The 24,939-nt window shown below is 38.7% G+C and overlaps 1 protein-coding gene across 2 annotated transcripts; it reads left to right on the forward strand.

The window, feature by feature from the left end:
• The first annotated feature begins 1,640 nt into the window (after positions 1–1,640).
• On the forward strand, positions 1,641–23,518 carry slc45a2 (solute carrier family 45 member 2). 2 transcript variants are annotated; one of them, XM_072372040.1, is made up of 8 exons: positions 1,641–2,112; positions 5,506–5,682; positions 14,140–14,473; positions 14,504–14,564; positions 17,224–17,367; positions 19,269–19,392; positions 20,005–20,210; positions 23,304–23,518. In XM_072372040.1, exons 1-8 carry the CDS (start codon positions 1,641–1,643, stop codon positions 23,514–23,516), a joined length of 1,731 nt encoding a protein of 576 aa, XP_072228141.1. In that variant the 3' UTR covers positions 23,517–23,518. The 2 variants fall into 2 exon arrangements, with proteins under 2 accessions (XP_072228141.1, XP_072228142.1); XM_072372041.1 differs by having other exon boundaries at positions 14,140–14,437; positions 14,498–14,564.
• Positions 23,519–24,939: the final 1,421 nt, after the last annotated feature.

Genomic DNA, 24,939 nt, shown 5'->3' on the forward strand with positions numbered 1-24,939 from the left:
ATACTCTAAACTGTGCTTTTTTTTGTCGATGTGAATAAAAAAAAAAGGGAATTTAGGACAGAAAACAATAAATCAAGTCTTGTGAAATGATCAACAGACTCTTTTGCATCCTGTGGTATTATTACATTGCTAATAAAAAGCATGTTTATGTGGCACACACGCATAAAAATAGATCAACAAATCTTTGTGTTAGTTTGACCAAAACCGTACATTCAAAATGTATGTAAACATGTTAGTCAGACCAAAATTGTCCCAAAGCGAGATCTGAAAAACCAAACCATACATGTTAAAATCCTATTGTAATACCCACAGCATCATCAGACAAAATCACCAGTCTAGTTACTTAAAGACAACGTCTGTGAGGCGAATTCAGCTGTACTTAAATGTACGTACACTGAGCTCCCAAAGAGAAAGTTAGAAACAGCAGAATATCTGAGCGAGATTTCTCTACAGTCTAGTCTAATCTGGATATGTGACTTCTTAACACTGCTGTACATTATGTCAAGTTTTGTTTAAATGATATACCAGTACCACATAAAGATTCAAATCACCTCATCTACTCACTATACAGTTTAAGAGGTTGCGCTTATGTTTTTCAGACCTGGCTGAGACCTGGCATACAATATTTATATACATACATATTTATCTTTTACTTTTTACTATTTAACTTTTACTATGTATTATTAAGTTTTGAATGTTACTATCCTTAAACCCAACCAAACAGAGTGAATGCATAATCCTAACAAAACAGTAACCAATGTGAAAGGTTTCATTTCAGAAAATGAACAAACATCTCTCAGTAAAAAGCGTTGCATTTTTCTCACCCTGCCACCATCTCCTTCAACCAAGTTTAGTATTTCTGTGGGTCCATATATGTCATCCCTTGAAGGAGGAAATGACTATGTTAATGTTGCTTCTGTGCTTCACCAGTACATGATGAGTTCTTAAAATTTAAATATATTTAATGTATTTCTGAAGGTTTTCAGGTTTCATACATGTGTAACATTTTAGTGCCACTATTCTTTCCACTAATTTCAGTTCTTCAGTCCAGCTTTCCACCATCTGAGTGACCCATCCTGTTGCATGTGTAATAAATAGTGTTGGTTGTTTCTGACTCAAGTTTGACGAACTATCCCTTTACAGAATACAGCATAGACTCTAAAATAATGGGAGAATATCCACAGCTAGTTGGTGTTTCTTTGCTTTTCAGTCTTCCATGGCTTCGTACTTGTTGAATCATTATTGTTGTACACTATTACACATGCAGTCACATGATGGCAATTCCTGGCTTACGCTCCCGTGACCTACTCGCTCCCTGGCATTTACAACTTGACAGACTGAAAAGGGGGAAGAGACATTGTAATCTCTTAAATACACCCACTTATGTTCTCTCCTCCCTCTTCATTGAGTTCTTCTTTGCTGTGCTCTGTGGACAGAGCAGACTTTCGTTTCTTAGGTAATGTAGCGTAGAACTTGGACTCATTTCTCAGCTATACAATAGAGAAGGGGATTAATCGAGCATTACAGAAAGGATTTGCCGTTTGGCTATCTATTCATCACCTGGCTGACAAAGAGAGACCATACTCTCCTTCTGTGACTGTTTTCATCTAAATTCCTCATAATTCCCTCTCTCCTGAACTATGACCCTGTTATCAGAGGATCAGTCTGCCAGGCCCCAACCCTGCCTGCTCCCAGAGCCTGGCAAACACATCAGGACGTCTTTGCACCAGCACACGACAGACTACACTGACTCTAAGGAGGACTACATGGACAGCAGTGAGACTGCTGTATTTGGTTCTGTGGAACCTCCCAGGCGCTCTCGAGGTCGCCTTATCCTCCACAGCCTGGTAATGTTCGGTAGGGAATTCTGCTATGCCGTGGAGGCAGCATTCGTCACGCCTGTGCTTCTGAGCGTTGGTCTCCCCCGCAGCCTGTACAGCCTGGTGTGGCTGATCAGCCCCATCCTGGGCTTCCTGCTTCAGCCCATTATCGGCTCGGCCAGCGACTACTGCCGCTCACCGTGGGGCAGACGGAGGCCTTACATCCTGGTCCTTGGCATCCTCATGCTGCTGGGAATCAGCATGTTCCTCAATGGAGATGCTGTCATTTCAGGTGAGGTTTTGGGGGAGGAGGACAGGTATAGTGACATGTGTAATCTTGCTACATCAGAAAATAACAAACCAGCAAAAATTGTGAAGATTAAACTTGTTCTTTAATTAGGAAAATCAACTCTGAACTGCCTTATGGATTTATGAAATTTGGATTATTTTACCAGTAAACAATGATGATAACATTTTCTTTTCTTTTTTTTTCTTTTTGCCTTTTTTGTCTTTTTTTTCTATCTGAGGGACTTTCACAGACTCAATTTCTGTCTGCTGGCAGATTTTTGAGGAGAATTTTCAAGGAAAAACTTGAACTTGTTCAATGTGATAGCAGAATGTCCCAGAAGACTCATATTTTAAACTGAAGTCAAACGTGCCACAACTTAGGGTGGTCCTGATCGGATGCCCACTGGGACAAATGGATGACGAGACGTGACAAAGAAAATCTCTTTCAGTGTGAAATGGGAAGCATCAGATAACAGTTAAGCATGAGATTCCTGTGAGAATCCAACAGGCTTCAGGCAGCATCATGAGAGCATCTCCTATTAAAACTGGTGGCTGGATAAGTTGAGCAAAGAGCATTTTCTTCAAAGACCAGCCACATTAACCTCTCTACCGGAAATTTCACTAATGTGCAGAGTGACAGCTCAGTAAGGGGTTAGATATAAAATTGAATGATCATCCTAATGACTGAAGGTAATCACTGTGGAGGACAAACAATAAAAACTATCTTTGATGGCCTGAAACACTTTTTGGTAAATTTTCACAACATTTGAAGGGAATGAATGTAGATTGCAAGGCCTGCTTTGCAATGAAATCATACGCAGATACAAGATAATAGGGGCACAATTATTTTTAACGCTTGTGTGTTAACATTGTGATTATGGATTGAGTTTCATTGTAAAAAGGCTCCTGCCTTTTCTCTCAGGCCTCACATGAACTATAAATCTTTCTTTGTTCTGACATTTACTGAATAAGCTGATTACAGTTTCTGTGGTTCTCCGTGTTGTAGTAATTGCCAAAGCAATTGTCTGACACAATATTTATATTGCTGTAACTGTTAGTCTACTCTTTAAGATTGAAAAGCCTCAATTTGAGTGGCACTACAGTATTTCTTTTCTTTTTTTTTGTTTAATAGTCAGAGAAAGGCCAGTTCAGACTTCTTTACAAAACTGCAGCACTTTCTTTTGTCTCAGTACAGGAGAATAGTTTTGATAAACTTGTCATGTTCCTTCCAGCTCTTATTTTAAACATAAAATCCCCTCTTGAGATTATAATAACACCTTTTTTCTTCCATGATTTGCATTGATCTCTTATTCATTCTGAGAAGAACACAGATCAGGATTCAGCTTAATGTTCAAACGGGTATTACACTGTAATTGTTGCCTGGAGTCTTGCATCACTGTTGCTTCTGACAAGCTCCCATTGTGTGCTTTGACTCTGAGGTTCTTCCATCTGATTTGTATTAGAGCAGAATCAATGCGCAAGTTCTTATTTTGATTTCTTTTGGGCATTTTTCTTTGTGTAATATTGAGAGAGAGTGGTGCAAGGTGGGGGATGATAGGCAGCACAGAGCAAAGGTAATCAAAATCAAATAAATCTGACTCTTTAGGTTCCTTGACATAAATCTAGGGGACTCTGAAGTCAACTAATTTACTTCAAACAGAATATATCAATGGGCAAAATGTTAGACAACCCGTATCATTGCCCTAATTCAGCTGATGCCCTAAAAACAATAAAACAATAAGCCCCTTTTGCTTAAACCCATCTTAGTCTTTAAGGCCAGACACTTTAAATTCATCCTTCTACTTTAACACTGAGCACTTTTTAATTATTCATGTAACCCAGATCCAGTCCAAATACCTGGCCCCTCTTTTAATCTTGCTTCCAATGTGCTTTTATGCAAACATACTTTAATGTGTATGTGGGACAAAATGAGTTTGAATCACAAGTGTTGAAAATAATGTATCATAAGCCTGGCATCCAAAATGCTATATGGAACAGTTAGAAGTGTGACATGTTGTCATTTAGCTTTTCTAGAAAGCACAAATATGTATGATCTCAAAATTTACTATGTTTTCAGTGTTTCACAGTAGATTTTTATGCAGCATGTAAGTCATGTGGACATGGAATGTGGAAAGTTTAATGAGTGATGGTGAAATAAGCTGTCAGACTAGTGTAAAGGTACTCTGAGATTATGTCAGGTAAAAGTGGGATAGGGCTGTTTTAGGCCCTGCTGGAGAGGGATTTATGAAAATGTTATCTGCAGAGGTCTGCTTATGCAAGCTACTGTGTACCCAGTAATTTATTCTGTCATGCAGACTGGTGTGAAGACTTAAATCACTCTTTTTATAGATGGTAATCAAATGGAAAATGTCCTCTATGCCGAAATGAAAATAGAAGCATGTACTGTATGTCTCAGCAGGATGCTAAAGTCATCTGTATCCACATGCACAGCTAAGTAAATTCGGAACTTATCCCATGCACTGGAGCCCTGAAGTTTCCAAAGATGTTCCGGTGCCGTGGCATGTGAGAACCCCGAATGTCTCCAGCATTTGTTCCATACTTCTTATAAAGTGTTTCAGGTCGCATCTCAGGGAAAATATACCAAAGAATGGAATAGTTTATCTTCCAGAGCATTTACTGTGAGTTGGCGTGCGTACCGTAGAAAGTTTGTGCTTCATACTTTTTTTCAGTTGACCTGTTTCCACTCACTTGACAGCATTGTAGATCCTTTCAGAAACCCTATCGAGCCAGAAATAGCACCGGCAGAAAATCTCTGTCTTTGGGGAAAAGACTGAAATGTCCACACATTCTCAAAAAGATATCTGTTGTTCATGTGTTTAAACGATTTCACTTCAGGATGCCTGTAAGTCTCCAGTCAGGCCTTTATCTTTTCTTTTTTCTTAACTTTTCTTTTCTTTTCTTTTTCGTTTCATTTTCATTCTCTTATTGGTTTGAAACAAAAGCATGGTTTGGTGTAAAATACAGTACTTAAAAACCCTGTATATTCCTCACTGCTCTAGCTGTGAAAAAGGTTGAGATTGTATAAATCTGTGGCTGATAAATGTTGTGATATTTTCAATCTGTGGTTTCTCAAACCATAAAAAGGCCGATTTAGCAACAGACGGTAAAATGTAGGTATATTGTTTTTGTCTATAAACTTGGAAATGTTTTGTCAAGAACTTTGAATGCGCTTATTAGGTATTTTTCAAAATAGGTTTTTGATTTTTTTAACACTGTTTGATAGCGGGCATCTGCACTTGAATAACAAAGACAAACAGCCTTTGCACAGAAAAGGGGACAATAAATATTACCTGGTTAATCTGATTAGTGTTTTTATCATTGTCACATGCTGTGTGCTGACATCTTGAGTGATGAGATGTTTTGCTGTGTCTTGCAGAACTTGTCAGTGACAGGTCATTGAAGAGCACGTGGGCCATCGTCGTGGTGATGTTTGGGGTCGTGCTGTTTGACTTCGCTGCAGATTTCATTGACGGACCCATTAAGGCCTACCTGTTTGATGTGTGCTCGCATCGAGACAAGGAGAGAGGCCTGCACTATCATGCTCTGTTCACAGGTATGTAACATTAACGCACCGTTGTATGTTACTCGATACAGTAGTGCTTACTACCTTAGTTAGTATACGGTTTCAAATGTGCATGTTTGATGGATTTTTTTGATCACCATTAGATATTTATTTGGTCAGAGAGTCTATAGTTATGGCTGTTTCGAACTTACATGGTACTGATGATGATTTGACAGTGTGGGAAGTATACTTATTTGCTCACTAGAATGGATGAGAGGATAAACACCACTGTATCTGCACACTGAATGTTTCAACTCTTTGCTTATTCACTCTGACTTTCAATAGTTTTGATTCCCCCTCACTTCATTTGGTGAAAGTGTCAGGCGGCTGTATTCTGAAAAATGACTCCAATACACTCACTGCAAACTGCCTGCTTTGCATCAGGCAGTAGGCGGTATGAATAAGCAACAACATGCTGAACTTACTGGAACATTTAGCTGCTAAAGAGACAGATATTTGCCTCAGGAAATGCCTTTGGATTAACATGTGGATATAAACGTGTCAAACAAAATGTAAGTCTTTTTCTGTTACCGATCAAAGTCTAAATAAGTATCCGATAAGTTAACACAGTTGGTTAATAGTCTTATTGGCTTCATTGTGTAATGAAAAAAGGAGGACATTTATTGTTTTTTACAGCTAAATTTCCCAAAAAACATTTGATGAATGTTCGTAGAACTCTGGTTATCTTAATAACACGTCCGTAAATAAAACCATCCCTCTATTGGTTTTATATGCTTTGAACTGAAAGCAGTTCTCCCTTGTGTCATGCATTCTAATGCAGTGGGACTGTCTCAGTGTTTTCTGCTCATTTCGCTGGGTGGATTTTGTGATTTTCTGGTCACAATGTAAATTCAACACCTGACATTGCAGTCAGTGTTTGTCTGGGAGTTTGTTTGGTTGACCTTTAACTAGTGTGCTCCTCAGTTACATTAATACACTTAAGTGTTTTGGTTTCCCTTTGTGGTTCTGGACCTCACGCAGAGGCCTTGGACACGGTGGGCTGGGTGAATAGTTTTTCTATTTGTACTGTCAGATACAGAGAAAATTGCACATCATCTGGGAGAGATATTGCAATGTGCTTGGAATAAAAAAACAAGTTCTCAGAAACATCAATATAATATAGTATCATCGAGATAAACACAGCAGTTGGCAAACAACAGTTGTTGTTTACACAAGCTGGATATTTTCACACTTTGTTCCTCAAAAGCTCTCACTGTGATGTGGTTAGATCAAACATTCAAAGTCTTTCATGAGCGAATTGCAATGATAACCTTTTTGAGATCCATCGGTGTCATGGACACCAGTACTTCAGTTTAATATACAGCGAGGTTAAGGTCAAAGTTCCATCCACAATTTAATTCTTAACCTTTCCTTCCCGTTTTCTGGTCACCCGGCACATTTCCAGGCAACCCTGGTTGGCCCACACATCCGTGGGTCAATTAAAAAGAAAGATAAGTAATAAATACATTTTTACCAGCCTTCCCTGTGAGGCTGTCAGAACACACTTTTGTATGTATTGTACACAATCGAGCTTGAATGACCAAATGCATCCCCGATAATATTCAAGCTGTGGGCACATCTGTGAATAGGGGAGTTCAGAGCTTGAAGGCTAATGATACATGATACATGATACACTGAAGTATGTACTTTGAGTCAAAGACGCTCAGTCTGTCATTGTTTGGTAACAACATTTCTTTAGTGCTGTATTGGAAAAGATTTCTGGTTTCATTCAAGTACACATAAGTTCTCAAGTTCTCTTAATGCATTTAAAAAAATACATAATAATTTGCACACAGACACATATATAATCAATATGATGCATAATATTACACTTTGTATGATGTGCCAATGAATAGGATCCGACTGAACATCTAATATGTCATGATTTATCACCACCTTTTTTGGATATTTCTGACTGTGCGCAGCATCTAGGAAACATCATAACCTCAAAAATGTACCCCAAATGACACCTTAAAGAAATATCTAAAAATAAACAGGATCAAGCAAATAGTCTTTCACGCACTGCTTGGGAATAAGATGATTTCTTTGTGCAAACGTCAGCGGCGCGTTCTGCTGCCAGCAGGCACCAAGTGGTGTGAGCATGCTAGTCAGGCAATAATCCAGCCCTGAGCTCGTCATGTGCTGCAGTCATGGGTCTGAGCTGAGAGAAACAGAGGCCAGGCACATGACTCTCGAGACGCCCCTGCTTCTTCTGGTATGTGAGGTTTGAAAAGAAAAGGGCAGTAATTCCCTGTTTCTCTGTGATTTATTTCTTTATTTTTTGTGAGCCTTTCTAATTGACACTCATCGTTATCAGTGAGACAGTAGGAAACCTTCTTCTTAATTAGATTTCTACAAACCACATAAATCACTGCAGATAAGGGACAACAACAAGTGGAGCCAGCAGAGCCCACTCACATAATGTTTGGACGAATTGCAAAGATATTTGGCAAGAAACTCAGGATGAATGGCAATCTTTTAACCTTTCGTGTGTTACTGTGTGCTGCATCGTTATCATGTAATTAGAAGTAATTTGGTATATTCTAAAACCACGTATGGCACATCTTATTATACGAGTCAGTTGGAGAAAAAAAAATCTTAGTTATCTTTTCTCCCTTCTTTTTCACCAAAATGCAACAAAAAACTACAAACTTAATATAAAAATACAACATTTTAAAGAACGTTTATGGTAAACTGTTATTCTGTTTGTGATTTTAAAAAAAAATCTTGTGTCTTGTTCTTTTCCACCTCATAGCCACTATACTGAATAGATTAGGTAACATACTTAGTGGTAAAACAATGTAGTATGAAGGTAAGCAATGAAACAAGAATTGCTGTTTTAAATGTGCTTAAAATCTGTTGCCATGGAGAACATTCAGTCTAATAATGTATAATGTCATGGCATTGTGTATGCTCGTCAGAAACATTTAATGTGCCAATTTTGCTCGTTTTAATGTTCTTATGTGTCATTTTACATTCTCTAATCACAAATAAAATGGTTTGGGCAAAAGTTCAAGCCAGGGTGTCATTCCAGGTACATAATGGAAACTGTCAAGATGTTATACGTTCATTCTGTTTAGAATGGGAAACATCAAGAATGAGCTCTTTTTCAGAAGTTTGTTTTCTGAGACCTGATTATATTACCCTGAGACCTTGCATTGCATCAGTGTGGATCAGCCTGTATGAATCAATCTATTAAAATGCGAGTATGTTTCCCATTGGCACTTCACATAGTATTTCAAAGACAAACATTTCTTCCAAACATTAGTCACATATAAGTGCTTAACTGTTTGTGTTGCATTTATAGGCTAATCTCAAGCGTCCTTGTGAGTGTCTTTACTGGCATACAACGAATATCGCCAAAACGTGTTGTGTTGCTGCAGTCTTTGGCTTCCGTTGAATGGATATTCATGGAGCAGTTTTTCTCAAATCCTAATTAATCCTTGCTGACATCAAATGGTAGGGCTAATTTCACCCTTCTCTTTGAAGAGTAAAGTTTAAAAATGAAGGTAAAAAATGTGTTGAAGATGTAATGCTCTGCAGAGAGGACTCAAAGAGTGCACAGTTGTCTAGGTTCAGTCACGGTGATGAAAAGAAAATCATAAAGACTGTCGTGTTTTTGAAGTGTTTGGTACACAATATTTAAAAAAAAAAGAAAAAAGTAAAGTTTATAGTTGTGCTGTTTGTATTAGTTTGGACTATTTTCCATCACTTAACTAACAATTAAAGTACATTTAACAATCAAAATGGAACTTTGTCGTTGAAAATGACTGACGATGTCTTTTCCTGTTGTTTCATAAGTGCTTTTTATTTTCATCTATATATTTTACAAAAAGAGCTGAAGAGTAGAATCATGTGATGACGTTTGTATAATTGGTATTCAAAATGGCTTCCAGACTGTTTGTGAAATCTTGAAACATATGTCTTTGTTTGGGAGCCCGCTTCCTTTTGAACAGTACTGCATTATGGTTTAGATATATTGTTAGATTAACAACAAGACTGTTAATGAACAAGACTGTTACTTAGAGGCATAGTGTGTCAAAGCTGAGCTCTCTTTTCTCCCATGAAATGAGCTATGGATAGCGTGCACTAATGGACACACCGCTTTGTATGATGCAGGCTTACAGAGCTAATAATGGGGCTGTAAAGCCACACTTGCAATTGTATAATATATATAGACCACCTGCAACCAAGAACACTCAGTATTGTACTAAAGCATTTTCATTGCTGCAATATGAGACTTAACTGTTCCAATATAACTGGTTGTCTATTTATAGAATTTTATTTAGCTGGTTATAAATATATGGACATCCCATTGCCTTTCTACTTTTTGGAACAGCATCATGCGCCACACTATACTTTGCTTTGTTGTAGCATGCTGTGGTAAAAAAGCAAAGTTACCACTGAGGGCGAAAAGATCAAAACTTACTGTATATGGATAATGAAGTAAAACAAACAGATCTTAAACTAGAGTGGAGAACAATCTTCCTGTCATGGAATTGCAAGTGAACAGAGGTTTCCTAAAGTGGTTATTACTAAACCTGCCAGTTACTAGAATGTAGAAAAATGGCCTCGTTTCATGTGAGAGACTGTAGCAGATTGTACAGAGGACTGCAGTTGGCGGAGTTGATAAAAGAATCTGTAAGTCTGACTACAGATCAGCACATTGTTGTTATGTAATCATCCATATGTTTAGCAGTCTGATCCAGAATTAGTCAACAAATAACACTGAGAAAAGGCATTCAGACAGGCCATCTCATGGGTGTCCACTGACATCCAGGATTAGTAGAAAATAGACACTGCCACTGGCCAGAGTCGGTGTGTCCGTTAACTGCGAGAATTAGTTAGGAAAAGACATTTGACCAGTCCATAATATGAATGCCCAAGGATGACTAGGATAAGTTGATGAATTATATTTAAAAAAGGAAGCTAAGTGAAGCATATGCTGCACAATTACGTCAAAACTTGTGCCACTGCCATATTAACGGATACAAAATGGTTTCATCAAAGTAAACTATTCCACATCCCTCATTTTGTGGCCCTCATTTAATTCATATTTGTATTTTTCATCTTTTTTTTCATGTTGCATTTTCTGTTTATAATCTCAGATGTTGAGTTATTTTGGATGACCTATTTCTACTCCTCTGAAACAATTTTGGAGAATACACTGTCACCCTGTGGCCATTGATTTTGGTGTTTTGTATGTTTCAGTTAGTGGATTTATAAATTTCTCTGGAGACATTTTAAAGGATCTACCCAACCAAGTCATCAGACATGGCACCAGAAGTTATAGAGAGCGCAGGATCTCACAATCAACAGCTGGCAAATAAATTTGAATGATTAGAAATTAAGTCTAAATGAATCAGATAGATATTAGATATAATCTGATTAACCAAACAGTCCATCTGCCGGATTGCAGTATATAGATATATATGTAGGTAAGAAGGCCTGTGATTCATTGTTATTTTAATCATTCATTCTTTAATAAAATCCCAACAAATTCCTTTTTTTCAAATGTTGTTTGCTCAAAACGTACAGAGCTTTCTATGAACAGTAGATTAAATTTCCCAGCAAACAAGGGATGTCCCCAGGAAGTCCATAAAATGTTCGAGATGTATGCTATTGATTGTGCAATGTTCTCAACAAGCTGTTACCGGAACCTCAGGGGTGTTCATGATAATGTCATTTCTTTGGGCTATCCAGCAACATCCACATTTTGAATACCTTGCCCCTGTAACTAAAATAGAAGCCTACACTGAAAAAAATTGTTGTGGCATTGTATAGTTTTCAATAATTACGTCAATTAGACTGCATTGGAATGATCTTATTTAGCACTTTTATTCAATCTAGATTGCTTAGAATTAGGATATATCTACTGGTTGTAAAAACACTTCATTTTAACATTGTATGGTGTGAAACAAGCCAGATTTAATTGCTTAAAGTATATGCAATTTGAACAAGTACACAACACTTTATACAAATAAATAAACCTGGTTAAAATTCGTTTGAATTGCCTTACTTTTCGATAATTGTCATTTTTTAAATGAAAGATGGACATCACATCAACTTTATTAGTATGTTCAATGTGAAAACTCGTAATCCAAATTATATCCAAAAAGACATTACATTACAAAACAAAGAATAAAAAAGCACAACACCTACAAATTGGGCCTTGATATCTTTTTTGAGTGTACATTAATTTGTGTGTTCAATGTGTTCAAGCCTAATTATTTGTACCTAGGAGTTTCTGCAGCATTCTGAATTTACAGCCACACATTTCTGACATTTAGAGTCTGCTCACACTTGGTGTTAACATCCCTCCTGACTGATCAGATCACTATTATTTTCTTTGTACTGCCTTCAGTTATCTTACACTGCATGGAAACGGATGGTTTGCTGTTCATCTTTTAATTAAGAAGCCTGTTGTGTTTTTTGCCTCAACCTTTTTTAAAGGCTCTTTAAACAAACAATCACTGTAATTTGATTTGAAATAATCCAGCTGGGGTAATTCCCTAATCAAGTCAACTCTACAATGCACAGCAGCAGTGTCTCAGTTGGTAGAGTGGTTATCTTCCAACTGGAATATCAGCTGATCGATCCTCAGTCTGTTCACATGTCAAAGTGTCTTTGAGAAAAAGAAAGACCCTGTACCCCACATTTTCCCCAATCAGTGTGTGATTGTATACAAGAGCTGGGTACTCTATATAGATGCATATAAATGATAAGAAGTACCCGTTGAGGATTCAAAAGGCATGTGAAGTGCTTTGTAGAACTTTAACATCATTTTAAAAATGGTGGAAGCAAGGAAGTGGGCAAGCGGGTTAATTAAAACATGTGCTGCTGTAAACTGAAGTACTATATATATAAAGCAAAAACAGAGTTTGTACCAGTCTAACAAGCTTGAAAGTCAATATCATTCTTCAACACAGTCACTCTGAACCTACTTAGAAAAGCTTTCTTGTCATTTCTGTAGGTAGCGGTCTGTTCAGTCCACTTCTTGTGTAATTTGGCATACCTCAGCCTTTTCTCAACTGTTTTCCTTCCTTAAGAATGGCTTCCAGACAATCAGTCTTCTATGGAGACCATTTTGAATGAGTCTTCAGTGAACTGTAACTGGATCAACTGAATTGACTCATGCGTCTCTCAGGTCCTTTGCTTGATTTTGTCCCCATTTCTCGAGGACGCCTACGAATTTTACATAAAATCCATAGCAAAGAGAAAAAAATATATACATTCTTGTTAACCTGCTGGCATTCCATTTTGGTCACTCAGACTTACCAAACACAAACACACCAGCACTCATTGTGTGATTACACACAGCAAGATGGCACAGAAGAATTGTTTGCAAGTTGTGCATCTTACTTCATTTCTTTACTGTCCAGGGAAGAAAAGTAACATAAGTTTTTACTCTCACTTTGTCACTTTGCTCTGTAGGTTTGCTCTGTAGGTTTGCTCTGTAGGTGACAATTTGTTTGTTTGCAATTGGCATTGATATGACTGCTTCCTCTTTGTCCTCTGTTGGCTGCAGGGCAGACTTGACACAGCAACGGGTCACACACTCTCTAGTTGCCTGAATAACAGCAGGCTGGCCTGTAGCTGAGGATATGAAGCAACCCCAAACCCTGAGGCTCAAACTTTTCAAATATATTTTCTGAACACTGACACAGAAATTCAACATAGATAGCTGCAAGTTTCCTCTACATGCTGGAATCTACCCCGTTTGAAGATTGTTATTGATCTTATTAATTTATTCAACTTTAGCTTCAAATTATTGTGAGATGTTATTCAAACTCCTTGTGGGGCTCAGAGGTTTTTTTTTCTTGAAAGCTCATTAGATCTTGGCATAATGACACATCACTTCACAATCAATGACATTTGGATATAAATGGTTCCAAAATTAATTATCTTGATAAGGTCAACAGTTTCTAGGAAGTCTGTTTATAGCTTCACATGGCCTCATACACTACATATATACATTATAAATGGCTTTTCAATTCATTCTCAACTACATTTTAGAATAACAAGAAATAGCAACAAAACTATGTGACAATGTGATAAGATTCTCCTGGTGTTATAAATAGACAGAGAACCATTACTAATAGACAGCTCATTCAGTTTTATCAGGTTTTGTGAGTTTCAGTTTATAAATTAACTGTACAGTCTGCTACTATACCATTTTAATTAAAACAAAACTGTCTGTGTATTGTAAAGAAACAAGTCTGAGCAAATATTTTTCATACATTATCTTCAAATCATATAAGATTACCTTAAAAAAAATAGAAATGCTGTGCATTACTTGGAAAAAATACAAAAAATAGTAAATACACACTTGTTAACATACAAAACATGCTGTGTTGCGTAATAATTCCCTATTTCTCACATGTAACTCTTCCCTTCAAAACAGAATTAACAGGATCTACACAGTTTTCTTATTTCTGTGTTTTCTAGGATTGGGCGGAGCTTTCGGTTACCTGGTGGGAGCAATGGACTGGGGCCACTCTGTGTTGGGTCGTTTGCTGGGCTCCGAGTACCAAGTCATCTACTTCTTCTCCGCACTCACCTGGGGTATCTTCCTTACCGTGCACCTCTTCAGTATTCCAGAAAAACCTCTGGGCAAGGACCTGTCTGTTTCTGACTCCTCATCTTCAAGTGCCCTTCGCTTATTAGGCTCTCACAGCAATGGTTACGGAGCACTTGGTAAGGAGCCCATCTCTCCTGCTGTCCCAACATCCGTCGCAGACCTAAGGCCGAGATCCTTCTCAGCCTTGGGGGAAAGACCCAGGTCTTTTTCAGTGCTAGCAGAAAGGCCTAGGTCTTTCTCGGCTCTGGGAGAAGCCAATTCAGTAACGTCCAGTGCCAAGCAGCCAAACAAGGTATGGGATTTGCAGGATGCAGCCAACAGTTTAACTGTGAAGCTGTTTGCCCCTTTATAAGGTTATTATGATTAAGTACCCTTCATTATGCTGAAGACGCTGCTTAATCTATCATAAGGGTGTCAACCTATTTCTTTATTATTCCAATATACATTGAGGTGATCAATGAGTTCTAATTTTTGATAATCTGAATATCAATTACTCAATCAGACCACTCATGCAAAGCTGAAAAATTAAAAAAAAAATTATATTTATAATTCTACATTGTTTTAAGATATTCTTAGCAATTGGTCTGTCCTCACATTTGCTTTGATGTCAGCATGCACTCAACCTGCATGACAAAATCTGATTATCTGTGTTATCCCAGCATGATTCAGAAGTGTTCCAAAGAGTTTCTGGGGATGTCGGGTATGAAAATGTCTCTTGGTGGCCCAGCAGAGTCCCCTCTGTGGGTCAGACAGGAGGTTAGAGTAACAGGCAAGACAGATACTCCTCTGGGGGTTGAACAGGAGCCCAGAGGAAATGACTAAACAGAGACCCCTGTTGACAGGCAGGTAGAACCAGCAAGGCAGTGGCCAGCAGATGAGCAGACAGGACCGGGGAGTGGCACCTGGGGGAAGGTGGATGTCCACAGACGAAGGAGCTGGAACCTCTCTGACAGACAGCCAGACAGGTGACAAGATGTCAGGCAGAGACCCCGAAGAGGCAGAGACAAGAGCTGATGGAGGAGAGCCCACCCTGCCTCCCTTGGAGACAGGAGCAGGAACAGATAGAGGAGCAACACAGGCGGCATGGACCAGAGGTAGCGTGGGCCAGGGCTGGGACACTAGCGAAGACGACTAAAGGACTATTGTCTGGTGCTCTAAAAACTCAACACAAAACTCTAAAAACTGCTCTGAAGACTGGAACACTGAAACTGAAGCTCTGGAGACTGGAGCACTGAAAACTGAGTTCTGGAGACTGAAGCTCAAAATACGGGAGCACTGATGCAGATTCAGGTTACAGACAGGTGAAGGTTCAGGCTCAGGATCTGGCTGAGCCAGCAGCTGTGGCGAAGGCCCAGGAGCCGGCATAGCAGGAGCTGGACTGGGGATTGGAGAATCTGGCGCTGTACCTGGGGCAGGAACTGGAGGAGCGCCTTGCTCTGGCTCTGGCTCGGGCAGAAATGCAGACTCTGGATTTGATGGTGCAGAGGAGGTGAGAAGAAGTTGCATCTCCCAGTGGGCTATGCTGGGGCCAGCTCCAGCTGGGATCTCAAGAGCTTGTCCTGCTCCGTCTTGGCCAACAGACGGGAGAAATACTCTGAGAGAGTTATCATCTCTCCTCCTGTGTCATCCTACAGTTGTGACTCTGAAAAGGACTGAGGAGAAGACTGTGGCTCTGATGAAGGCCATGGTTCTGACAAAGACTCCGGTGAAGATGGTGGCTCTGACTGAGAAGGATGGTAGGGTCTTTTGGAGGCTCCCTCTGGAGAATCTCCCCTTTGGTGGCAGCTGAGGGAAACCGTCACAGTTGAGCCCAGAGGCTGAATGAGGGGCGTCTAACCAGACCTCTCTGGAAGCTGCCACACTAGACCACACTAAGACAGAGGAGTCAGGCAGCGAGGAGACTGAAAAGGCAGGCAGTGAGGAGACTGTAATGGGCTCCACACTGAGAATCTCCACCAAGGCTGCACACTGACCTTGCTGCCTTCTCAAGTTCAGCCACATCCCAAGAGGTCTCATACGAAGCACCTCCAGAAGGTCATATGTGACTCTTGCCCAGAAGGCTTAGCTATGGTGGCAATGAAAGCTTTTACATCCTAAAGAACCACATTGAACTCTTCCACAGTGAGCTGGAACACTGTGTACTGTTCTGTCAAGATCTTTCTCTCAAGGATTGCGGAGGAGCAGGAGGTTGAGGATCCAAATGCTGGACTGAGGAGGCGAGGACAGGCAATGAAGAAAGATAAAGGCTTTTCTTGATAACCAAACTAAATTCATTGCCAAGGCAGGAATAAAAAGGTACAAACTAAACTTAAATGACACAAAGGAAGGGCAATCTGACTGTTTCACAAAACAACAAAGGAATTACCAGAGGGATGAGAATAAAACCTACAGCAACATACAACATAATGATCTGGCACAGAACAAAGGGAAACCTGGAGGATATTTATTGAGGCGTAGATTATAAACGAACAGTAAGGTAACCAGCAATGGAATCCAGGTGTGACACAGGAACCTTTATACAAAGGAGATAAATGGCAGAATATTCTTCCTAGATCTGAACATGTTTTTAAATTTGAAAACTTTCTGATAGATTTCAGATTTACATGAAAATCTGAATTTTTTCTTTTTTTTAAGGTGGTTTTATACTTTGGGACGACACTGTTTATATCAGAGAAGTTTTGATTATCATCTTCTTAAAACTCACCTTTGCAGAATTTGCTTATTGAGTTTTCTCCCTCACCGTCATTGACTGGGCTCTTTTTTGTTCTGTTTCTTTCTCATCCTCCTCTGTCTCTCTCATTACTTGTGATTAAGGTCTTTTTGTATTGTTAGATTTTAATTTTCCACTCTTTTGAACTGGTGTCAGGAGGGTGATCAATGTGATGAGGACATTTTTCCTCTCAGCGTTGGAGTGCTTAGTACTTATGTTAGGTCTCTGTGTGCCTCTGCAGGAGCAGAAGAGGATGACTTTCAAGTCCCTAATGAAAGCTATCGTCAACATGCCAAACCATTACCGCTGCCTGTGTGTCAGTCACCTCCTCGGATGGGCAGCCTTTCTCTGCAACATGCTCTTCTTTACTGATTTCATGGGACAGGTATTGATTTGTATGTTTTCTGTATGTGGGCTTGACTCCTTGCATTTCAAAAAAGAATTAAATGGCGTTCCGACTTTTAAGGCCAAACCCATTTGTGACTAAAGGGATTACCATACTGAGGAGAGATCCTCATCTCTGATCATTTTCAAATTGTTTAGCAGATTCAAGTATAATGTTTTAATAAGTAATTAATTGTATCTGGGTAATTGTTTTAAACAAATATCACAAGTTCTCGAGCTTCTCAAATTTGAGGATTTGCTGCATTTCTGTATTTTATTTGTATATATTTGATCCTTGTTTGTTGTAGTTTTTTCAAATATTATCTGCTATTCAGAACAAATTTGACATTTTAAAAAGTCAATTGAGGCAGTGAAGAGTTGATTTGGGATTTTTTTAATTAGATTTTTTTTTTATAAGGATTGATACCAAAGACATTGATGTTAACAAAAGTTTGCCTGATTAAATCAGCTTATAACAAATAAATAAAGCATCTTACCAGTATATTATCCAATATATTACCCAATTTATGAATACAAATATACTGTAAGTCGGGAAAGGGCTGCATGGTGGTGTCTTGGTTAGTACTGTTGCCTTATAGCAAGAGGGTTCCTTGTTCAGATCTTGACCAGGGCCTTTCTGTGTGGAGTTTGCATGTTCTCACTGCACAACAGTGGATTCTCTCTGGGGACTCCAGCTTCCTAAATACATGCATGTTAGATTCATTTGTGATTCTAAATTGACCCTATGTAAACATATGTGGTTGTCTCATTTGTCTCTGTGTTGGCCCAGTGATGGCCTGATGACCCGTCCAGGGTGTACCTCACCTCTTGCCCAATGGCAGCTGGGATAGGCTTAAGTCTTCCTGTGACCCCGAATTAGACTAATCAGGTCTAGAAAATAGGTGGCTGGATAAGTAAGGAAAAATATATGTTCGTATAACAAGGAAATAACTCACTGTTTCATATGGTTTATCTACATTTTTTCAGAGAGTTAGATTAAATGATTATCAACACTGTTATTTCTGAGTGTTAAACCTGACACAACAGAAATAAAACAGTTAGCTTAGCTTAATATGAAGACTGGAGATGGGAGGAAGCAGCTAACCTGTTGAGCTTCCTGTAATTTCCTTTGGAGAGACTCAGGCAAGGTGTTGCTCTGATTCCACTTTTTATGCTAAGGTGAGCTGATTATAGATACTACACTGATATCAAAACACTATAAGATTAAAATTAAATGATTTTTTTTAACAAAATGTCAAACATTTGATAAAAGGATACTCACAAATACTACCATTTCCATTTTCTTTTCTCCCTTCTCTGTTGTTTAAAATTTGCTGTTTGAGGATGTCACCCGAGACTCTAGGGGATGGCCCTCATTTGGAAAAACAAATTCTTTCCACGTGAAAGAAATAATCACCCAATTATGCAGTAATGAAATTAAGCTGTCAATACAAGTCAAGGTCAGGCAAGACGGGATGACAAACTGAGAACAACAACATAATGCTAAGGTGAAAAACAGCACACTCCAGCGTATAGATGCTTTCCAGCTCATTAATCCCTTATTTGTGTGGGGGCAGAGTGGAGGGGTGTGGTCTGTCTTTGTGTGACGTGTGTAACAATGATGAATACTTGCAGTGTGACAGCGAGCCTGCTCTTCAAGGATGACCTTCCCACCCTGATGCTGTATTCTCTGCCTTGGTTCATTACACACAGATGCAGTGATGCGTTGTTGTATTGTTATCAGGAATAACACTTGGTTAAACTACCGCTTTTTAGAATGAAACACACAAGGTAAATGCCTTTGTTTTACAGGTGAGCCAACATGTTATGGTAATTACAGTGATGAAACTGTGCTACCTGAGTTACTTTCTGTGGAAAGTTTACCCCCTGCTTCTTTTGCAGATTGTCTATAAGGGAAATCCTTATGCAGACCACAACTCTACAGCCTACGTCACATATGAGAGAGGAGTAGAAGTTGGCTGCTGGGGATTGTGCATCAATGCGGTGTCTTCTGCCCTCTACTCATGTAAGTGACTTTGCTAGTTGTTTGTGATAATGATAAAGTGCAACTGTGTAATCTTCAATCTTCTGATATCCCGACACAAGATAGGCCGACAAGGTTGTGCAGTAAAATAGATAAGAGTAGGCAATCAGTGCTTCCCTGTCCTCTGAATTAGGTCTACAGATTGCAGCCACTCATTAGCAGGCTGTGCACCAATAGCATCTTCCCAGAGGCAAGCTGAGCCATGCTATTATGTGTATGTGAGTCCAAAAGTAGATCTGTTTTGGAAGGTTTCTGTATGAAATAACAGTGCAGAAAAGGGCAGAGATAATGTGCTACATGTAAAGTAAAGTTCAGCCAAACTATAAAGGCTAATGAAATTGTGAAATTGTCTCTATTTATAGCTTGATTACAGTGGAAAATCTTTTTTCATTGTTTTTCAATGCTGCTCAGAAATTAAAAATGGCCTGTTCAATCATATGACAGCTCAGGTGTTGCAAATCTATAGCCCACTGTGGACCATAAAAACCAAGGCACGTAATCCACCATTAACCCATAATCAACACACCTCTTGTGGCTTTGTTGATTTTCAAGCCATTGTGCCTATCCCTGACGCATGTGTTTGTGTGTTTTCAGATGTGCAGCGCTTCCTCCTACCATACATTGGCCTGAAGGGATTATACTTTATGGGCTACTTTGTGTTTGGCATGGGCACCAGCCTCATTGGCCTCTTCCCAAATGTCATTGCCACGCTCATCCTCTGCAGCGTGTTCGGCGTTATGTCCAGCACGCTCTACACAATCCCATTCAACCTGATAGCAGAGTACCAGCGTGTAGAAGAGGTACTGGACTGACTGCAAATGAGTTTTTCACAGCTGACATACTTTTAATTAAAAGAAGAAAATATTGTACCCAACCAGAGACAGAGAACGGAGAACATGTTTCTTAGATTGCATGCTTTAGCTCAGGATTTTTCTGCAGTGTGTGAAAAGTGTGCAGGAATCCTTTTAATTTACCACCAACAGTGTTCCAATCAGTTTAATCTATAAATGTCTATAGAAATAGAATAGAAAAATACTTTATTCATCCCCCAGTGGGGGGAATTAAAAAACAACACAGCAGCAAATCTGAACAAGTTTGCTCTGTACATGATCATTTTTAGCAGATTCCCAGGTCTGTAGAATGACTGTAAAGCTCATCACAACACTTTGTTTTGCTCATAGGTGCTATATTATGGATTCAAAAATGGAAAATAGTGTTGTGATCAGCTGTTAATCAGCAGCTGTTTTAGTTGTACACTCATGCAGCAGATCTTAGTAAACCAGATGAAGTTGCTATGCAGAACAAGCCATGTGCTCACATATTTTCAATTATTCATGAATACTGAATAGAAACACTTATTTGAGCTGGAGTTGCTGTTCGATTACTAGTGCGAGCTCGCGCATGAGCTCATTGCTATGCAAAGGACTTTGATGTGTTAAAAAAAATCCCACAACTCTATCCAGCAAAAGTAGAAGTGTATAAATACATAACTATATAGAGTACACAAACAAAGAAATGTGCAGAAGTATTACTGAGCTCATTTTGAATGACTTGTGCACCCTGATATTGATATGTTGTTGTACTTGCGATGCACGAAAATATAAAAAAATTTCATTTTATTTCAGCGCACACAGCTCAATATTTAATAATTTACTTACAAGTTCCAAAATTTAGCCACTTTAGACAGAAAAAAAAGGGAAAACCAAGCGTATAGTACGGGAGCTACGGAAGACTGTGCTGTGTGACATCATTATCTCAAGATAAGCAGTTAATTATCTCCTGATCTAGAGATAATAAAGCTCGTTTTGTAGTGATAATGGGTTACTTATGTCATTATCCTGAGATAACAAAGATCGTTTTGTCCTGATAATGGATAAATCTAGGTTGTTATCTCAAAATAAAAAAAGCCCATTTTCTCTAGATAACAGGTTAATGTATTTAGTTGGTTGAAAAATTTGTTTTCCTGTGATCACAAACAGTGGGATCACCTAAAGGGCACCTAATGGCTAAGGTGTGGTGGAGTTGGTTCCCACGGATGTCATTACCAAACTCAGGGCAGCACACAAAATTACACATTCACAACTTGTTATGAATCTTCCTCAGCTGTTAAGACAACTATAATGAACAATGAAATTAGGTATTAAAAGAGGAAGAATTATTTTTCAAGCTAACCATAATTAACTTGTGATCTCAAGAAACCAAAGCCGGTTTTCACATGAAAACAGGTATGTTGTGAGCTTGAGAAAACAAAAGATTGATTTCTCAAGAAAAGAAAAAGATAACTTATCACTCAGAAACAAGCTTTGTTATCTTGAAATAATGATATAATCAACTCGTGATGTCAAGATAACAACATCAAGATAAATAATTGCAGGTGAAGCTGCTCTTGGCATCTTAACATGAGGAAAGCTATTGTGTTCTAAAAAATAATAATGATTATATAATATTTATACTTATAATAATAATTATTATAAGTTGGTTAAATGGTCATCTCCTTTTTGACAGGAGAAAAACGATTCTGAAAAAATATATATTGAAGCATATTTGTTGGCCCTGCTCATACCAGAACTACCAAAAGGGCAAGTTTTTGTTCTAAAACAACTCAAGTCTAAATAATTTTCATAGTGGTCTGAACTAAGACTATATTGTACATTTTTACACTGCAAATAAAGGAGCTAAATGCTGCAAAGTGGACACAAAAAAGTGACCAAATAAAGAACTGTCCAAGGCAAAGAGATATGCTGCAAAAATCCACATTATAGCATTTGCTTGAACCACAGGGAAATCTTTTAGGTTTTAGTTGTTTTAGATGGTGAAAATTGTTCTTCTCTTGTTCCCGGTCTGTTAGCATGGCTGTTAGAAATCGTGCGTTTTTCTCCAAACTGTGAACCGGAGAAGAAACTAACTACTTGTGAACAATTCCCACAACCCTGCTTCTGAATAAAAAATAAAAAATAGGTTTGACAAAGGCAACAAAACTACTTTTTAATTCAGAAATCATGGTTAAAATCATGGTTTGCAACTAAAACAGATTCTTTCATAAAGTAACATGCGTTAGAAAATACCTCTGCCAGAAATCCTTAAAGAAAAACTTCACAAGCCTATCACATACATGGAGAAGTTTGCCTTTAGGGCTCCTTTTAGACTCTCTTATTTCTAATTAATCACATGCAACAAACCAGTCTGAGAGTTGCAATATAAAGAGAAGACTCCTGGAAAACAGAAATACAGAGCCTCAAAAGACATTATGCTTAGTCGAAGAAATTACTCTCTCGGTCTACTTCATTACAACTAGACACACTTCCTACACTTTGCATAAACACCATCTACAGCTAGCCCTGGCTATGGGGATGCAAAATAATCAGTGAAGCAATTAAAATAATAAAAATTAAATGGTAATTAAAATGTACAAGGTACAACAAGCCAAATGCATGGGCAGCCATGATTTTTATCCAAATTCAGATCAGTTTGTTCCCTTATTAAGTCCTAATATTGCTGCCACAAAACTGGAGGCTGCTCTAGGATTCTGCGATTTTGGCAGCAGCGGTTACTAGGAGAGCTGCAGTGTCATCCCATAGTCAGAAAATAATTTGTTGCCAGAAAGTTACTTTTTTTCCCGCATGCTCAATCAATACATCATTAAGATGGACCAGGTGACAAGGTGTTGAAATCCAAGATTAAAAGTCTGAGGTGAGGCAGAAAAAATGAATTTGTGGCCACCGGTGGTGATCTTTTGATATTTTCCAGTGCTGAGCCTGTTAACCCAACTATTGATTGCTTTTGGTCACAGACATTTCTGGTAATACAACAACTGATGACTTGAGGTATTGCTTTCCCTTTTCCCCCTTTTCCTCTTCGCTAACCACCCACCTTACTGTCCGTTGTGCTTCCAGGAACAACTGAAGTTGCAAGGAAGCAATAAAAGTCCCCGTGGCACCGGGATAGACTGTGCTGCGCTCACCTGCATGGTCCAGCTTGCTCAGATCCTTGTGGGTGCAGGGCTGGGAGCTCTGGTCAACTTGGCTGGAAGTGTAATAGTGGTAGTTCTCTCAGCTTCGACTATGTCCCTGATCGGCTGCATCTTCATTGCTCTCTTTATCAGATAATGATGCTGCGTTAAAGATAATTCTAATGGTGTTGTTTTAATAAAAAATTATTATTTGTTATATCCGTTAACTGTCCTTGATTCTCTATTTTTACTTGTTATATTTCCACAGCAGTGGGGGGTGATGTTGTGCTACAGACCAATAGGTCAATATTAACATTGCTTTGGGGTGGTATGGCTGTTTGTATGCAAACAGCCATACCATGTTAGCTTTCTTTTATAACCCTTCCAGGTACTATTTATGTAAATCTCATGAATCAAATTAAATGTGATATCAACACAGTCTCACACCAGAATGTCAAATGGCCATGCTGGGCCACAGTGCAATATGAAGCAGTCTCTCAACACTTCCTGTCTCATCAAATCTTCAAATGCTTACATCTGCTTCTCAAACCTATAACACACAAAATTGTTACATATGACACTGTACAACTATTGTACGTTTGAGAATAAAGACGGAAGAAATAAAGAGTTAGAAAAGGATGGATATTACCATTACACATGCAAAAAAAAGTGTCTGTTGGGATTGGGCAAGAAAACAACAAACTTCAACAGCAAAATGTAATTATTGTAAAGAGACCAAGAAAAAAAGACCTGCAGCTATGTGACACAATCTGGTGGGTGAGCAGAACAGCAGATAAAATCATACTTTGTAGCTGTGCAGAACATAGATGAGGACACAGACTTACTAAACTGTGAGTAACTGCAAGAAGGACGAAACAGAAGTTCATCTTACTTGCTCTCTTCAATCACATCTCATAAGCATAATCATATTACATTGATGATATGATATTACAATCATGGAAAGAAGATGGTCAAAAAACAGATTGTGGTAAAACGGTGGTACTGGAAGTCAAGATAACGTGAGGCACTCGGGGCCAAAGATGATAACGCCAGTTTTGTTTGAATTGAGAAGCACAAATTCAGAGTCATTCAGACCTTCAAATCTTCAAGATATGCTTTGAATCTTACAGATAAGTCCTTTACTTCTAGTAACGTGTCATGTTTTGCATTTTCTGGTCATGTCTTATGTTTTTGTCACGTCTGTGTTCCAGTCTTGCCATTTACTACCTGTCCTCAGTCTCTTTTCTTCCCAGTCGTCAGCTCCACTCACTTCACCTGAATTTCTTCCCTCAGCTGCCTTCACTCACTAATCACCCTCCTCTGTATATTGTCTCCAGGTTTGTTTATGTTCATTGTTAGATCTTCACCGTCACTCGTGTCTATTCACCGTCATTCATGTTTTCAGGTTTGTCCTTGTTCATATCAGGTTTTCTTTTGTCAGGTTTTGTTAGGTTTTTTGAATTCCATCTTTTGTCGCGCCTTTTGTTACAGTTTCTTTATAATTATTCAAGTTTTACTTTATAATCTGCATCTGGGTCCTCTCAACACCTCCATGCCACACGTTGTTGACATCATGTGCA

Source organism: Leuresthes tenuis, unplaced genomic scaffold, assembly GCF_036924035.1.
Source record: "Leuresthes tenuis unplaced genomic scaffold, fLeuTen1.0.hap1 SCAF_19, whole genome shotgun sequence".
NCBI lineage: Eukaryota > Metazoa > Chordata > Actinopteri > Atheriniformes > Atherinopsidae > Leuresthes > Leuresthes tenuis.

Bases quoted from the DNA above. Each gene is read 5' to 3' on its own strand.
- slc45a2 (XM_072372040.1), top strand. From the start codon at position 1,641: ATGACCCTGTTATCAGAGGATCAGTCTGCCAGGCCCCAACCCTGCCTG. The intron at 2,113-5,505 runs GTGAGGTTTTGG...TGTGTCTTGCAG, and splicing joins TGGAGATGCTGTCATTTCAG to AACTTGTCAGTGACAGGTCA. The intron at 19,393-20,004 runs GTAAGTGACTTT...GTGTGTTTTCAG, and splicing joins GTCTTCTGCCCTCTACTCAT to ATGTGCAGCGCTTCCTCCTA.